The sequence below is a fragment of the Trachurus trachurus genome (assembly GCF_905171665.1).
Source record: "Trachurus trachurus genome assembly, chromosome: 4".
NCBI lineage: Eukaryota > Metazoa > Chordata > Actinopteri > Carangiformes > Carangidae > Trachurus > Trachurus trachurus.
Genome location: NC_139898.1, coordinates 13,404,960 through 13,423,528, shown reverse-complemented (window position 1 = coordinate 13,423,528; position 18,569 = coordinate 13,404,960). Strand labels below are relative to the sequence as shown.

The following is an 18,569-nucleotide window of genomic DNA, read 5'->3' as shown; positions in this document are numbered from 1 at the left end:
TATATGTAGGCTATTATGTATACAATATTTATAAGTATGCTGTCTATATGCAAGTAGTTCAGACAGCTGGTTGTTTAATGGATCAGTTAAGCAGATATTTAATGAAATAATCTTTCAGGTAAAAGTATTTCATGGCTCCATATATTATATATTCATGGCTAAAATATTTAAAATATTTCCTTGTTTGACATTTCAATACACTGGGTTTCAGCCTTAGAGTCTAACTAAACCATTTATCACCGTGTTCTCTTGGAAACTGTGATGGGCATTTCTCACTGACATTTTATAAATCAACTGAGTAATCAAAGATAAATAAAGGTATTGATTGACTTGGAATGAAAAATAATTCTTAGTTGGCCTCCTTAGGTGAGGTGATGGATTTAAATGGTGACTTAACTAAGAGCAGATGAACTGTTGGTGCTGAGAACTACAGAGTGCAGACAAAAGACAAAAAACATAGAATTAGTAATGTGCTATTAATCTTCCCAGTTTTATCATTTTACCAAAGGCAAAATATGCAGCATAAACAAACACGCTGATATTGCCTTAGACTCTAATCTAAGATTCGAATCACAGCTACTTCCTCCTGTGTAGGCCAACAGCTCCCCCTGCTTGAACACAATATCCTTTGCATCTGCAGAGTGCTGTAGGGCCAGTGCCCCAGTATCATACAAATGCACATTTTAATAGTTACTTTTAATTTGTACAAAACGTTCAAATTTGCTGGTTTTAAATGGTGAGGCCATACAAAGTAGAAGTGCATAAATTCATGTTTTGTTGGAGACATTTGAATGATTTAATGAATATTTCAAAAAAATACAAATGTACACAAATATATAATATTCTCACATGAAACTGCTTATCCCACAACCTGCAATTATTAATGTAAATTCCTACATGTATCCCCTTACATTTTATTTTTATCCTCATCCCGTTTCTTTTTTTTTCTTTTCCATGCAGTCTAAATATAACACAACATACACATTTTCCACCCACCACAGGCCAACAGGCATTTCATGTAAACTAGATATTGGACTTATCTTATTGGACAGGTCGTGGTCCGAAGGTAACTGCTGTTACAGAGCTGTACAATAGAGCTGGGGTCAATTCAAATATACTTGAGGCATTTGAAAGGTTAAAATTACATTACACCCTCGACTGCCACACAGATTTACATTCACAAAAAATACTGTGCCTGAATACACATATTCTACAGAATACATATATTCATGAAGAGGCATGTAGATATGTGTGTGTTTGTGTGTGTGGCGTTTTGAAGTGTTTGCTCCCTTGCCTTTACCACCTTGAGATATCCACATGTATTGTTTTTGAATGGCACTGACTTGACCTGACATAATACCACTGACTGAGCTTGTCACATGTCCCTTCAATGCAGGAATGAAATCGTCTCTGGATGAAGTCTCCTCACAACTTCTCACTGAAAAGGAAATACAACACACAGAAAGAAAACAAGACATTCAGACATACACTTTAGATACAGTCTTTAAGACTTGAGAGTTGAGAGTGACAGCAAAAATAATCATGTCTGACATGGTTCCAGTAACATTTCTTTTCTTATATTGCCTCTTTTCTTTCGGTAATCTTTGCTGACAGGTAGCAAAGACTACTTAAGGAAATAGTTAATAGATAATAAATTCTGATTCTACTCGACTAAAAACACAACAGAAAGTGATGGTTAAGTCTAAGTGCGTACTTACTTAACATTTAACATTTTATGAATAACTGTCCACAACACTTAATCTCAACCATTTACAATGACACTTTAACAGCAACAGCTTACTCAAATACTCAGATTGTTGCTCTCTTGAAGGTCCACTTACACCGCATATAAAAATGTTTTTTTGTTTTTGTTTTTTTACAATACACCCCTTCAGCCATAAATAGTCTAGATCTGAGCAACCTTTGCTTTTCTCTCCAATTTCCTTTATAACTTCCCTTTGCATAGTCTCCATGTTTTATGCCACTCGGTGTATATGGCCTTGAAATCTAGTGTAGCCATATATTTTCACAGAGCAAAAGACATCCTGAACAAGTTAAATGTCTGATTTGTATGTTGTGACACACATGGTGTACGTGTTGAAGAGGTTTGAGTTACCTATCCAGATGAGAGAGGACCTCACAAAGCTGGCTGAGCAGAGCACGGTGCTTGTGGGGGTTTCCCTCCAGCACTCCACTGAGACGACTCAAGTATGAGTCCAGGTTCCCAAGAGAGGCCGTCTCACCTGTACCTGTTCGGAAGGAAAATCAGAGAAAAGTCTAATTTATATTGCTTTCATTTAAGAGTATTACTCTCTATTGGCCTTCCCTCTGACTGCTGACCTGGCAGGGGGACTGAGGAGAGACTGTTGACCAGTGTGTGTTTAATGGCCAACAGGTGTTGATGAAGAGCCTGGGTGCGCTTCTCGTCCTGCCCCAGTTCAGCCTCCAGACGCTCTTTAGCATTGTACATGTCCTTAATATGCCGCTGCAACACTGCATTCTGCTCCTCGAACTCAATGTTGGCCTTACGAAGCCGCCGCAACTCTGCCTCACGAGCTGAAACCACAGCGAAGTATTAAAAAAAATTGCGCAAGTATAAAATGATGACCTATATGGAACATGTAACCTACAGTGTTAATGTCCTATAAGCCAATATGGTTGGCTACATTTTTGAAATTGTCAGAATGATAATTTTCCATTTTTCTTTCCCTGGTTACCTTTGTTCTGATCAAGAAACTCTTCTGTGAAGATCGGGATGTCAAATCTACTTGTGAGTTCAGAAGCCTGGGGGGAGAAAATCAGCAATGGGCAACTTTCTGTGTGCAATCTATACACCAATAACATTGCACAATAAATATACAGTGAGGAGTATATTGATCGGTACCTTTGTTAAAGAGGACCCTGGCGCATTACTGATGATTACAGATGGAGTGTCTTCTGAAAGAGAAAAATGTTTGTCCAATATAGCTCAGATGGAATAATAATGGAATAAGACAGTGTCTTGCCATTTGTCCTGTGAAATGATGGTTATTTTAGAGGCAGTAACATTAACGTTGAGTAAAAATTAACTGTAACCTTTCTTGATTCTTTTGTCTTGTATCTTAGCAGTGGTGATCTGATAGGCTTCAGTCTGCTGATATTCCTTCAACTCCTGGGCATACTGCACCTTCTCCCGCTCTGCCTCGTCCAGATAGCGCTGTCAATACACAAATTAAGTTGATATTTCATCAAGGGGAAGAAATCTGTTTTGTGTAAATATTTGAAACCATTAAAAAAAAAAAAAACATCTGCATATAGATTTCCCAACAATCTAAGTGGCGAAAACAGTGGAGAGGTGAAAAGGACAAATAATAATGCTCCTGGTAGAAAAGATCAAGTACAGGAATAACACCAGCATTTATACTCTTGACTGGATTTCCATGTGTCATTGTGAATGTTTGTCCAAATGGCACAGTAATAAACACATAATTAACCCAGTTCACCAAATATACAGGTATAACACTGCACCACTGACAGGTGAAGTGAACACTCAGGATCTATCAAAAGTAATCCAAGGAAGGAACTAGTGACAGAGTCATGGACAGCCAAGGCTCATTGATACACACTGAAGGCTGGCCCGTGTGGTCCGATCCAACAGACAAGCTACTGTTGCTCAAAAGATAATAAGTTAAAGGGATAGTTCACCCAAAATTCAAATTTCACTCATTATCTACTCACCCTCATGTCGACTAAGGGCTGGGAGAAGTTTCAGAGTCCTCCGTGCCTTCTCTGAGTTACAGCGGGGCTCCGTGCAGCACTGCATGTCCATATGACGGTTGCGAACGGAGCTCAATTTTCTTTGTCCAAAAAGACACACCAAAAAACATCCAAATACCTCCACACAGCTCATCTGTAATGTCCCTCTTGTATTGAAGCCCCAACATGAGAAATTGTTCCGAAAAAAATTAAATAAGTCTATATTTTAAGCTTGTTTGTAGCGGAAGCTCCCAGCACTGCTCTTCCTGGTCCATCCAAATCTCATGAGATTTGGACGGACCAGGAAGAATTTCTCATGTTGGGGCTTCAATACAAGAGGGACATTACAGACGAGCTGTGTGGAGGTATTTGGATGTTTTTCTGGTGTGTCTTTTTGGACAAAGAAAATTGAGCCCAGTTCGCAACCGTCATATGGACATGCAGTGCTGCACGGAGCCCCGCTGTAACTCAGAGAAGGCATGGAGGACTCTGAAACTTCTCCCAGCCCTTAGTCGACATGAGGGTGAGTAGGTAATTTGAATTTTGGGTGAACTATCACTTTAATACTGGTTCTGATAGAAAGGTGCCAGAATACACGGACCATCGCAGTTTGTTGCGTGTTTGGCAGCAAAAGGGACCAACACAATATTAGGCAATGGTCATAATGTTTTGCCTGATCGGTGTATGTGTAAACAGTTACCTGTTTGTCATTCGGGGCTAATCTTGTCCACTCTGCTCCGAGTCTCTTGGTGATTTCTGGAAAAGGTAAATCAGGATATCGGGCCCGCATATGTTCCCGCCGTTCATTCAGGAAGCGGACATATCCTGTTACTGGTGCCTTGGGACCATTCGGTAGCACCTTCTTTCTTTTCTTTCCTTTCGGCCAACCTCTCTTCTTAGGCTGCAGAGAGGAGAAACAGGGGCAAATGTCAGTAAATTACACTGTAAATTAAATTGCACATTTTAATTGCTTCTTTAATCCAACCAACACCCAAAGAGAATTGATACACCTTTATACAGGAGTAAGAAAAATTTAATTAACTTTGGCAGCTTCTCTTAGCCTCAGTTCTCAAAACTTTTTAATTTCATTATGACCAATAAAAGTAATAGATAATTGATACAACAACACAAATGGACAAATAGTCCAATACAAAACATTTATGAAGCTACAATTTGTGATGCTGTTGAAATGTAGGTTTGCATTATTAAACTAATGATTACTAAGGATATGGAGGAGTATTTCCTCAGTTTTTATTTTAGTTATTTACTAGAAGTTACCATGTCGAGATACATGTATGACTAATTAACCACCACCCATCCAGTCAACTTCCCTATATTTATTTATTTTTAAAAGTTGACTAAAATGAATATTCTGTCTCCTTCTGTAAATGTATTACCCTTGAAATTAATATTTATTCCAGGCCTGTTGTAATAGAATGAATTACTTTTCGTGAGCCTAACAATAGCAACTGAGCATATAGCAAACTGTATAGTAAAACTCCTCAAACAAAATGCTCAGTGAAATTCAAAACTGGACAGCCTGTGTGATGAGTCAAATGAGGAAGCAAATGTAAACCTGGTAATGTGAGCCAGTTTACCGTGTTTAGATGTAGCAGCACTCACCTCTTCTTGTGGCTGATCGGCTGAATGTGAGGCTCTGGGCTGCTGCGATGCATCACTCTGCTCCTGTTTGATGCCTCCCATGATCTCTTTTCGTGCAAGTGTAAAAAAAACAAACAGCAACGACTCTTTTATTCGTCAGGCTTATGACGCAGGATGATGTGTGTGAGAAAGAAGTTGTTAAAAAAAACAAGGCAAGCCAAGGGCTATTGTCCATAAAGAGCATTAATGTCCCCACAGTGTTGCCGTCTCTGATGCTAACCTGCCTGCTAGCACTTCAGTTAGGCTAACTGGCCGCACTGTTGTAACACGCACACATACATACAAAACACACACAAAACACAGAACGGACACAAAGGTAATCCAAACTGTTCATGCTCCCGAAGGATAATAATAATAACACAACAAAATATATATTTACAAATACAACAATATGCATTGGTTCAGTACAGTGGTGGTTTTATACAACAATTTCTACTTTTTAGGATAAACGTTATATTACTCACCCGATAATGAATCTCTTGGCCAAACAGGAAGAGAAGCTCTCCTGTCACCTGATTGGTCGGAGCGGAGACTCCTGATTGGCTGACGAGAGACTCCCCAAGCCCACCGACTTGTATGCGCCATAGACTGTGGTATGCGCACAGCGGTAGTGGCCTACGTAGGCTTACCAGTAAAATACTGATCGATAATCTCACTTTTCCCTTGTTGCATTGTATTTCTTAGAGGAGGGCAAACTGGTATGAAAGTATTAAGTAGTATTAAAGGGAAATACTCGAGTGCAAGTACATTAAAAGTGTTTTTAAGTACAGTACTTGAGTAAATTTGTGTAGTTCATCCCACCCTAATTAGACAAAACTATACATTTTTGCACTTTACTACTGTAAAAGGCGGTTTATGTCCTGACTTTTCTTATATTGTCAATATGGCGTAAATGTAATTGTGTGGAAGTTAAACTTGAATAGTGTCTAACTGGAGGATAAGGGTGTTGTTTCAACAAGCCCAGATGTGCCCTGCCTGGTTTATTTTGAAAGTCTTTGTCACAAGCATGCAACATCCGTACATGTAAAGACTGTTCACTACAATATAACATATGCTCCACCCTCCAGGGATCATCGCACCAGTGTCGGTGTGATCCCTGGATGGTGGAGGATATGTGTGTTATGTATATAATATGTACAACTTTAATTTTTAAAAACTCTGAATTCATTAATCCAGAGTCAATCAAAAATAAAATGATGAAACACTAACATCCGGTTTCGAAACACGGCGACCAAACGGAACAATTTGAGCCAAGAAATACTACGAAATGATGACTTTCCCCCCTGAACATCGAGGCTTCTCCAAACGAGTGTTTCGACAAGTCTGAACCCGAGCATCCTACTGTGCCTAATGTTTGATAGGAGTTAACCTTGCTTCATTTTTCCTACCAGAAGTAAAAAAAAAAAAAAAAAAAAAAAAGTAGGGCATTAACACATCGAGTGCTGCCCTGTTTGTTCTTAGCTGCAAAAGCAAGACTGTGATCTGTCCATGATTTTGTTTCCAAGGTCCGGAAAGTCGCAGAGTATCAAATCCATCTCGAGGCACTTCAGAGAAGAAGACTAGAGTCAGTATAGCCAGTCTATGGCTATCAGTTGATTGGGGTGTGGTTGCATGTTAAATAACTACAACCTTCCTCAGGCCATAAAGGTTAAATGTGGCTTACTGTAAAAAATAAAATATTTATAACTGGTTGATGTAACAAGAGCAGACGTGCCAAAATCTGCATCTTTGTTTACTTCACATCAAGGATTGCTATATAGTTACATGTAATTGCTACATCAGCCATCTTTTCAGTCCTAATTTTGGGTGTAACAGGTGTCAGATCTTGTAATTGTCATAATTCACTCTACAATGAGTACAGTTCACTTCAAGACCAAGCTCTCCACAGTTTAACCTTCTGAAACCAAATTGTGCTAAATGGTCCAAGAAAAAAACTGCATATACACCTCGCAGATCAACCGGTAAGAAATAAGTATTCCAAAAATAAGTACACTGTTCCTTAAGGAAAAAACAAAATCAGCAGCAAAACAATTTCAAATTGCCTGCCAATAAAACTAAAACTCATTCATATCACAACACTGAATCCATATCACCCCCCAAAAAAACCAACAACCCATAAAGTCCAAAAAACAGCCTCAACCATAAAAGTTTTTATTTTCTTTTATTATCGTTTACAATTTTTGTAGTTGTTTATTCATTATCGATCCTTTTGGCAAACATTAGTGCTCATTGTGTTCTGTACAGTCCGGTCCCATGATGTAACTTATATTTTGGGGAATGAGGCATGAGCCAGGTGGGTTCAGGCTTTTACAATTTGTCCAGGTAGTTGTCCAAGGCTGGGACACCTTCCTTGAGACCTTTACGTTTGCGTGTGTCTGTGACAACGATGCCGGGCTTGCTTCCGGGCTCCATTGGGTTTCCTGGAAGGATCTGCCAGTGGTCGAACACGCACTGTGGGAAGGCCTGGCCACCAGTGTTGGAACGAAGGTCAGCTGTGAAACCTGGGAAGAGACAGAGCAAAAACATGTTTCATCAGTGGTTGCATGTGAAATCACAGTCTGCTATTGAGCCGTTTTGAACGTGTGCACAACCTGCAGCTGTATCCTATTAACTTGTGTACTTGGCAGAGTGGACCATAATACACTGAAAGATCTTTGTTTGAGTTCAAGTTTTAAACAACATTTTTCAATCTCTGATATCTAGAAATAAAGTAGCACTAGTAGAAGAAAAGCTCAACAATAGAACACTATGCCAATAGTCAAATGCATATGCACACATCATACACATGATGCTTCTGGTGGTAAAATGTCTTTTTGCAGCCAAAAGTGTCTTTTGTTCAGTATTTGTACAGCATGTAAATCTTGTTTTCTGTGACATGCAATAGCAACTCTTCCCACTGAGAATATATATATCTAAACCAACTAAAAATTAAAATGCAATTGAGGCAGAGCAAAAATGACTTTGCTTACCCTAAGTACTCACCAGAACAGAGCACATAACTGTTGATATGCTTGTTTACTCAGTGAAGTGTACACCTGACGCAGAACAGTGAAATAGGTAGTAATCCGTGTAAACAATCGTCTGATATGAGAAACTAAACCGAGTCTCATTCCTTATCACCACACCTAGGTCACACCCATGACCTCAGGATTAATGGTGCATTTCAATGACCTTGCAAGTCAGAGCTTGAAAATGTGTTGCATTTGAGTAGATTGTGTTCCAGTTCAGAGTTGGTAACAAGTCCAAAACGCTACTTTTTTGGGATGGATGGTAGATAGTGATAGTTTACTGGTGTTAGGTAACATGACCATATGTCTACAGGTAGAAGTTCCACAATACTGGAAGTTCAAGTAATGACACAGAAAACAAGACGCTAGTGTTTGTTGATGCTCTGGTTTAGAGGGTTACTTAAGTTCAAGATTGCCCAATTCCAACTTCAGGGTGCATTTCGGATGTAGGCAGCTGGGGACTCAGAAAGTATGACGTTGAAATGAAACACTAATATTAAATACATAAAAAAAAATAAAAAAAGACTACTGCTTTAAGAATGCATGTTTTTCCTGCTTGGATAATTTTTTAAGGACATACCGAAGGACTCCATGACAGGCAGGTAGGCCTTGATGACACGCATGGGTGTTCCCACGACACTGGTCTCCTCGAATACATGACCACGCCTCCTGGTCAACACACCGTAGATTCCACCCATTGCAACTTCAGGACACTGCAAAGTAGGCAAAAGATTAATTACAAAAAAAAAGAGAGCTAAAATCTGCGATAGGGACATAAAACTAGATCTCGACAGCTGTAGTATAGACCTGTTGGTATAACAAAATATTTTCTTCACAGTCTTTGTGCCCTGTCAAACCCTCAAGGGTGTGACAAACTTGATGAGCAACTTTTAAAAGAATTAATCACAGGGCCCGGCCAAACTAACATCAGGTTGCTCAAAGACAAGGATACAGACTTACCTGAATCTCCACCAGATAGACAGGCTCCATGAGTCTGGGTTCGGCTGTCAGCTCACATGCATACAGAACTCTGCGGGCAGTGGGGATGATCTGACCACCACCACGGTGGATAGCATCTGTGTGCAGGGTCACATCATGGATGTCGAAACGGATGGCACGCATGTTCTCTTCACAGAGGACACCCTAAAGACAAGTTAAAAAGATGCATATTTTCAGATCTCTGGATTTTGGAACACAATAAAAGACGCAATGATCTTGAGACAGTTTCAGCTGAATGCAATGACTACTGAATTCTTGCATACGAGGGGTCTCTTACCTCCTTGACGGCCCACTGGAAACCAGCCACAACGCTGTCCTTGATCTCGTTGAGGTACTGCACTCCCTTGGTAACGTCCACCAGCAGGTTGGGGCCATTTCCATCAGGACCGAAGCACCAGATCTTTCTGGCCTCACCGACGTCCCACTCATACTTGTCAGCAAGGTAGCGGGCACGGGTCTTAAGCTCCTGACGAGGGGCAACGTCACCCTTCTCGATGTCCTCTGCCAGGCCTTCTTCAAGGGGATGGGCCTTCATGAACAGACGGTTGTGCTTGTTGGGTGACTTTGACAGGCACATGATATCTGACTCCTCACTGACGGTCTCTCTGTAGGACACCACTGGTTCAGATTTCTAAAAAAAACAAACAGAGAGTGTTAATGTACCAAATTGACCTTAATGAAAGTTTAACACTTCCTGGGGCAAACATTTTCAGAGGTCAGGTTTACCTTGAGGGGAATGCAAGCGTGGTCCTCCTCCAGATCCTTCAGACAGATCTCAAGATGCAGCTCTCCAGCTCCAGCAACGATGTGCTCTCCAGACTCCTCAATGATACACTGCACCATAGGATCAGACTTGGACAGACGCTTCAGACCTTCCACCAGCTTGGGCAGGTCAGCAGGGTTTTTGGCCTCCACAGCAACTCTCACGACAGGGCTGACACTGAACTTCATGACTTTCATGTTGTGCGACTGCTCATACGTGGTGATTGTACCGGTCTTGACAAGGTACTGGTCCACACCAACCAGACCCACGATGTTACCGCATGGCACATCCTCAATGGGCTCAACGTAACGACCCATCATCAAAATGGTCCTGCAAAAAACGTAGAGAGAACGTCAATTTTGAAGTGGTCATTATGTCTACCTTACGCATGTATCATAAACTATAGGATGCAGCAGGCCAGATACCGGAACTAACCTCTGAATTGGCTTCAAGTAAAGGTCATCCTTCTTTCCAGGCACAAAGTTTGGTCCCATGATGCGTACTTTCAGGCCAGTTGAGACACACCCAGAGAACACACGGCCAAATGCATAGAAACGACCCTTGTCAGTGGTGGGCACCATCTTTGAGATGTACATCATCAGTGGTGCCTTGGGGTCACAGTTCTTGATACCTGGGTAAACAGTTTAGTCCCGAGTCAGTATCGGCATGCAGAAGAATCCAAAACATGTGCTATAGATGTTTGACCTTTGACTCCCTAGGATGAAAATCAAAGTAAATATGAGTGGTTAAGTTTCATACCCATGGCAGCCTCATCATCTCCAGGTCCTTCATAGAGCAGCTCACAGCGGTACTTCTGGGCAGTGACAGGGGAAGGCAGGTGGATGGTGATCATCTGCAGAAGAGCCTCACCAGCAGGCAGCCAACGACGCATGACAGCCTTCAGGAGAGGCTTACCCTCCTTGTCCTTCTCCTCAATATCCAACTTGACTTCCAGCTTCGCGATCAGCTTGGCAGTTTCCTCCTTCTTGAAGTTCATGATGGCATCGAACACCTAAAATGAAGTCCTTTTGAATTAGTATATTGAATTTAACATGGCAAAGCCAAAGATGTTGAAGTAAACCTTTGATTTTGTGCCCTGCTCAGACTGAAGGTTATCATCACTGGTAAATCAGGTCAAAGTGAAGAATATTCAATCATCACTGGCAGGTTTTTAATCATGGTGCAGTTTCATCAGAAGCGTTAACTTGTTGTAATGTGCACTTCTCTGAAGACAAAATTTACTGTACCTAAAGATTTAATTTAAGACTCAAATCTGCTTACCTTGAAGATGGGGTCCAGGATGAGAGCAACAAAGGTGCGGGGGTATTTCTTGTTATCAGGTCCATTGGCACTCTTGCTGAACTTTCCAGTTTCAACATCGTAATACCTAAAATGGACAAGATATGAGAATTTACAAAATAGTCATGGAGACAGCTATATTGTTAAGACACAAATACAGAGATTTTAAGAGATTGTTTGAAATTGAAAACATTCTTAAAAAGCAGCCATTTCTGCATGATGCCGTGCTGTAACAAGTGCACCACTGTGTGCTATTGCTGTCTGTGTTACTCAATCAAGTACTTCATTATGTAATCTGGGCCACCATTTAAGAGCCTCACCTGTCACCCCATAGTTTCTTCATCATGTCCTCCACCTTCTTGCAGCGCTCAGCTCCGGTCATCGGAGCGTTGCCCTTGGCAGCAAACTTAGCTGCATACATCTCAGCAAACTGCTTCAGGGTGAAAGCCCAGCCGTGGAGTCCAGAGCCAAAGCCGACGGTACCAATGACTGGATCAACCTAGGAGAGTTGACAGTAATGTTTGAGGACACATTTTCAGAGACAAGTGATATGACTTAACTTGGCACAAGAGGAACAACCTTATTTTCTACAGGTGTGTAAACACAATCAGGCAGAGGAGTGTTTAACCTAAGATCAAACATTCATACAATCACCTACCATGATGTTGCCCATGGGTCCATGCTCATCCTCTCCGTAAGTGGAGATGATGACGTTGACTGTCTCAATGATACGCTGGAAAGTCTGGTACAGGTCTTCTGGCTCAAGCTGCAGCTCCAACAAGGCACGGTCCATCTTGTTCATCATCAGGACTGGCTTGATGCGCTCGCAAATGGCCTGACGAAGCACAGTCTCAGTCTGCACACAAACACCTGTTAAGGACACACATTTATTAACAGTTTTAACCCCACTGAAAGCAGGTTAGGTTGTTAAATCGTAATTTTACAGAAGTAGTACAGTGGTAAATATTAAAGTTCCCCTATAGTATGTACACTTTTCTGGATCCTGAATGTATGAGATAAAAGGCTGTGACTGGCACTGAAAATTTTGACTTCATCTACATCTGCTCGAGTCTGTCTGTTGTCTTTTGAGGAATTCAAGCTTGTCCTTACCAGACACGCAATCCACCACAACCAGGGCTCCGTCAGTCACACGGAGAGCAGCAGTCACTTCAGAGGAGAAATCAACGTGCCCCGGTGAGTCAATCAGGTTGATCAAGAAGCCAGATCCATCCCTGGACTGCTTAATGAAGGCCAAGTCGTTTTCACCCAGCTCGTAGTACATGGAGATGGCGCTGCAACGTCAGAAATAGCCAGATGTCAAATTTAGTAGTTGCTCAACCGGCAGTTTTTTCCCCCCAAGCAACAAGCATTTTATTAAGTAGCTAAAAGTGCTCAACATATGTTAATTATTCAACCACTTGAGGGGCTTTACCAGTGTTTGGTTGGCTTCTAAAATTTGGTCAACAAAATGTAATGTGTAGAGTAACTGACAGCAAAGTCTTGTCAACACTGGGCAGACATTTCACAGGGTGCTTTGATTTTTGATACAATATAACCAGCACGGTTTTCAAAATGGTGTGGAAAGACACACTCTTATACACTGGATATGTATAAGAGCAAGACCATTTTCATTGTGCTGTAGACCAATGCAAAACATCTTGGTGTCATAACCACAACCTGAAAATCAAACACTTTCCCACAACTGTATGTGCTGCTCCTAGATTTTGCAATAGGTGTCAGAGATGCAGCCCTCTTTTCAATGCAACAAACGGTAGGCATGAGTTACAGATACGTCAATACAGCAAGATACTTACGTTGACTTGATGGTAATGCAACGTTCCTGTTCATCTTTGCGTGTGTCCGTGAAACGGGTCTCTCCAGCACGCGCTGAGGCAATGATGCCAGCCTTCGACACCAGCGAGTCTGTCAGAGTTGACTTTCCATGGTCCACGTGCGCAATCACAGACATGTTACGGATGTTGGCCTTTTTGTCCATGATGACACGGATCTGGTCTATGGTAAAGTTCACCTGTGGAGGACAAGTTAAAATTAAACATTAAAAAAAAAAAATCCATTTTTTCTGACAATGTTGCTGCCTAGCCTTCTGACATAATCAGGGTTTGAAGCCTGACACTATCATCCGAGTATGAATGGGCTCAATTTCCTTAACCATTACAGAATGATTCTCTATTGAAATGCAATAAGTACAGGGGCACCCAGTTGGTCTGGGGAAAGATAAAGGGAAGCTAAGCCCTCACCTGCCACAAGCAATTCAACTCTGATGTGCAGCTAGTGCCCAAAAAAGTGCCCTGGTAGCAAAAGAGCATAGCTCTTCTTGTTTCAGCAATTTGCAGCCACTAGTATTCATGCTTTGGGAATACTTTGTTAAAATATATAAACGTAACGTTTTTACTAAGTAATTAACAGCGAAGAGTGTAGGTCTTAAGGTTACTTCGCCCTGCAGTAACTAACGTTACACTTTGCCAATCGGAAATAGTGCTGACTCAACGTGAACTATTCTGCACTTCCACCCTGGGCGTTGGGTATCCGCCATCACAACTATGACGTTATTGTTATCTGCACTCCTAAGATCGGTATAATCAATGCCTCGTCAGCATTTATCATCACAGCCAGTGAAAATCGCTGTTTTATTTCCCTACGCAACTACAGAGTCGATTCATCCTTGTTACATGTCGACTCCCCGCTGTAGCACCCGGCATAATGTGTCGACATGAATAGGCCACGTGTACAGACTTTGACACAATGCTAAATGCTACCGTTAGCTAGGTTAGCCTTGCCGGCCGGGGCCATGAAATGCCGGCAAGTGTTACACCGGCGAACCGCCACATCTACAAAGTCGGCAAAATGTGTGGATGATCGTCGCTACCCTCAACATTTACTACACACTGTAAATGGCAATCTTGTATTATTGTGACGAAAATATTTGAACTTAACGGAAACAGCTAACGTCAAAGCAAGAGAAAGCCGCTGTCAAAGTTCACCGCAACACTATGGCGTCGCCCCAGGTTAGCATTTTAGTCATATTTCGAGAAATTGCCACCCAAGCCCGTCATAAATAGTTTAGTTCTGTTGCTAGACAAGTAGGACTGCAAGTTAGTAAAGAAAAGCTGTTTTTTCTCGACTGGCGGTGGCCGTTAACTCGCTAACGGTCCAGAGTAACGTTACAAAATGGTTGCCATTTTGATCAAAGCAGATCACACAACTGAAGCAGCCTAGCATCCGTTAAATGCTCATCCTGAAACATCAATATTCACACACAGGGCACCTCATGTACCCAGTACTTCATTACTTGGTCAGAAATATATAACCAACTCACCATTTTGACGGATGGTTTTGGATTCGCTTGGTGGAGAAAAGAGACAGGAAATTTTACGCTGCCCACCTCACGAGGGCATAGGCAGGGAAGAGACCGCTGACGTCAGAGAACAGTGATTTATACAGCGTGCGTCCGCCGTGTGCGTCATCACGTACAGAAGTTACGTTGGTGACATGGCTGCAACCCGCTCGCTGCTGAGCTACTAGCTGCTGCTGCTGCTGCGATTGTTGCATAGGATTGTTGTCATGGACATGGGTGGCTATTGTGGCCGTAGTCACAAAGTCTGCCACACGGACAAAACGAGTCATAGGAGCTTCATTACGTAACAATCATATCATATCACAATTATATAGGCTATTCATGTACTTCACCGTTTATTGATACACTCTCACAAAGTTAAAAGAAATTGAAGACAAATCCCCCAGCATCTTGATTTTTGCCATACCAACACGTGACTAAGTGTAGGCCTATGTCCATTTTTTTTATTGAAGAGAAACATAAAACCACGTCAAATTGCCTTTAAAAAAAAAAAAAAAAAAACGATAAATGTCAGTCTGGTCGGGTTTGATGGTCAACCTGTAGACAGATAATTACACAAATATCTTGTAGGCTACTTAGGGATAAAGTCTCTTTTACTGGTTTATTATGATAAGCTTCCCAAAAATGAACCACAGAGAAATGGGTAAAGCTACAGCCATCTAGTGGAAAGAAGTAGGCAAAAAGCAACAGTCAAGTCACACTCCATTGTAGATGTAGTAGCATAGATTTAAAAAAAAAAGATATAAAAGGTTTTTTCCCCATTAAATGTCATGACTGCATGTAAACAGTAATGCAGGCAATCAGTTAGTTAATAATGCTGTTAAGTTTATTTCCACAGTGCCAGAAAGTTGCAGCATTGACAGTTGAAGGTGAATTCACAGATTAATCATAACAGTTGTTGTATAATTTATGGATGCTTGGATCAAGTAATATTTTCTGATAAACTAATGTAATTTGACCCCACCAAAGAATTGCAGTAGTCAGATTGCTCATGTCTTGTTGTTGATTCTTTTTACCAGCAGATGGCTCCCTGGCTTCACTTCAAAACACTGCAGCACAGGAGTCCCATAAAACACAAGTTTGTTCAACCATGTACGTGTTATCATGATTATTTTATCCATAACATTAAATATTCTTTACTTCATTGCACAAGGGCTAGAGTGCTTTTCTATTTTATTGGGATTTAGTCAGACCAACAATAGAAGAAATCTGTATAAAATGTATTTGGATTTGCATAGATTAGAATGTTATGACAGACACCAAGGTCTGTCTTTAACATTAGCCTTGTTTTATAACACCTTGTATTCTACAAAGCCTGTTCAGTATTTTTATTGAATCACAGGCAGCATTTTAGTCAAGGATCTTTCTCATTTATGTACGTATCTTGAAGTATCATTCAGTATCATTCAGTAATACGCAATTTAACCATGACATGTGGTGATAATAAAAGATCGAATTGGTTATCATACATCTGTCATTCAGTGAATCAATTATTCAAACAGCATAGCTGAAATATGCCCATTTATGAATTCATTTTGAAATGTTTCTGCATTAGCTTTAACTATGTAGTAATTTAATTAGATAGTTTACGTGTCTCCTCCTGCGTGTATTATTTATTTTATTCCTGTCTATATTGTGTACCTGTATAAGCAAAATTAAACAACATATTTTCTTGTGGCTAAAATGCTCTAATATGACCTGAAGACTGAGTGAATGATAAGGAGCTCAAGATGATTTTTGACAAAGAGCAAAAGTTGCTCATCCTTGATGTTCCCTTTGTTCATTGCCACTGAGAGTTCTCAATTCACAACCATCAAGGATTTCCCTCTGCATCAATCTGCTTGCTTGTTTATTTGTCTGTCTGTCTCACCTCCTTTGTATCTCTGTATACGTAGGTGACTTAAAAGCCACACAAATGAATAAAACCCTGGTCATGAAACAAACATTCAGGAGGTTATTGGAATTCTCTTATTAATTTGTAATAATGAGACACCACTTCCATAGATGTGCAGATTTTCACTAAGCTTCGGGTGCCTCAAATGTAACACTGTTTTTAAAACTGGTGTCGATCTCATGTGAGGTAAAATGGTGAATGCTTAATGTTATTGTGTGTGTATTTAAAGGCACAGAGTACAGCGCATTCATCTTTTCCATTTCCACTATGCCTCTCTGCAACGGCAGTGGTCAGTTTGAGAACATAATGGAGAAAGTGGTGTAGCTGATGCATGATAGAGTGACCATGTATGGTCATACTACTGTAGTAAAAGCGCTTTTTAAAAAGTATAAAATGATTCCATGGGGCATTATAGACACAGATGCACCAGCACACAAAAACACTGAAGTACAAAGAAAGGTATAGATTTAACACATTTGATTGTTAATTACTTGTTTGAATGGAAGGTAACTGTACATTTTTCTCATACGTCAGCACCTGATCTGCTTGTTAGGCTGTGCGCTGTGGCTTTCAGCAGGCTGTCATATCTGAAAACACAAAATGATTGACAGGGACAAATGGCAGATGACTCAGCCTGAGTAATTGACCATAGATTGAAATGACACCAAACTTTTAGAGGGGTTTGAGCTTTCTCTGAGAATGTGTCTGATTAAAATTCAAAGTTGGTTCTCTTTTTCTGAGAGCAGTCCATGTTCTACTGGTGCTTTGTGTGACAGAAAGAGACAGTAGTCTGACATACCGTGTCCACATATTTGCTCCAGTCTTAGCCTAAAAAAAAAAAAATGCCTGAAAGTCTTCACTGTCTGCAATTTATCCAGTCATGCCCTGTCTCTTTCACTCACTTGCCCTGATGCCTGCCCTCATTTATGAGAACCTGACCTCACACAAATATCAGTGGCCTTTGTTAAAGTGCTTACAGTCAAAAATCGTCTGTGATAACACTTGTTGTTTGAAGATACACAACAAAGAAAGGGAGAAAAGGTTATATTCCAGTGTCACATCACAATATTGATGTGCTGTAGAGCTCCAAACACATTCAAATTTCTTGATCTCGAATATAAATGTGGCTTATAGATCATAAGCAGCTTCTCCCCTGAAGCTGCTCCAAGGAACCATTATGGCAAACAGCAGGCATCGGCTATAAATAACAGATGAAGCAAATAAACACACAATTTTGTCTTCAAATGACACTGTTAGCCACTGTTACATAGTTCCCTGTGAATACATTGTGTCAGAAGTGCCTCTTTAACAAAAAATATTAAAGTCTGGATGTTAGATCTTTAATGATTTATGGTAATAAGAATCAGCTATAAGTAGGCCTATGTCATGTCAAGTATCAAATACAAGGGATTTAACTTTTGTTTGCAGTTACTCTGTAGATGAACACATAGCAACAAACACAGATGTGCAGATATATAGCCTACTGTATAAACAAATGGTAGCTGAGTAAGTAATAGTAGGTGCATGGAAATATTCTGTGCTTTATGTGTGTATGAGTATGGCACTGCATCACAAATACAGCCAAGTCATTTAGGCCGTTCAATAAATAGGCCTACTTGTGTGAAATAATGATGAGTGAACATGTGTCTGCTTGACATCACAGCTGCCCATACATTTAGCAATACAGAAGTATGACACATCTAGAAAAAAGAGAGTAAAAATCTTAAAGGTGTACAGAAAAGAAAATTGAATTTGAGCCCACTTTGGGTGATAAAATTAATGTGATAACTCATCTTTCAGACGTTGTAGGCCAAACTTTGTGCAAAATTCTAT

General features: G+C 40.6%; 2 protein-coding genes and 1 long non-coding RNA gene across 4 annotated transcripts; 1 reads left to right on the top strand and 2 right to left on the bottom strand.

Moving 5' to 3' along the window:
- Window positions 1-799: 799 nt before the first annotated feature.
- hmg20b (high mobility group 20B) lies at window positions 800-5,882 on the bottom strand. 2 transcript variants are annotated; one of them, XM_083970820.1, is made up of 9 exons: window positions 5,862-5,882; window positions 5,359-5,444; window positions 4,436-4,636; window positions 3,076-3,196; window positions 2,885-2,937; window positions 2,718-2,784; window positions 2,341-2,556; window positions 2,117-2,249; window positions 800-1,438 (listed from the first exon to the last, which is right to left on the bottom strand). In XM_083970820.1, the coding sequence occupies exons 2-9, from the start codon at window positions 5,437-5,439 to the stop codon at window positions 1,426-1,428; spliced, it is 885 nt and encodes a 294-aa protein (XP_083826946.1). In that variant the 5' UTR covers window positions 5,440-5,444; window positions 5,862-5,882; the 3' UTR covers window positions 800-1,425. The 2 variants fall into 2 exon arrangements, with proteins under 2 accessions (XP_083826946.1, XP_083826947.1); XM_083970821.1 differs by lacking the exon at window positions 5,862-5,882 and having other exon boundaries at window positions 2,885-2,934; window positions 5,359-5,746.
- Window positions 5,883-7,541: 1,659 nt separating this feature from the next.
- LOC310984885 (elongation factor 2b-like) lies at window positions 7,542-14,918 on the bottom strand. The gene is made up of 13 exons (XM_083970246.1): window positions 14,804-14,918; window positions 13,281-13,495; window positions 12,577-12,758; window positions 12,125-12,336; window positions 11,787-11,965; window positions 11,449-11,554; window positions 10,927-11,179; window positions 10,603-10,798; window positions 10,131-10,497; window positions 9,682-10,035; window positions 9,366-9,548; window positions 8,986-9,118; window positions 7,542-7,898 (listed from the first exon to the last, which is right to left on the bottom strand). Exons 1-13 carry the CDS (start codon window positions 14,804-14,806, stop codon window positions 7,705-7,707), a joined length of 2,577 nt encoding a protein of 858 aa, XP_083826372.1. The 5' UTR covers window positions 14,807-14,918; the 3' UTR covers window positions 7,542-7,704.
- On the top strand, window positions 7,905-8,928 carry LOC310984886. Its single transcript, XR_014595330.1, has 2 exons — window positions 7,905-8,260; window positions 8,421-8,928. It is a non-coding gene; the product is annotated as an uncharacterized lncRNA (long non-coding RNA).
- Window positions 14,919-18,569: the final 3,651 nt, after the last annotated feature.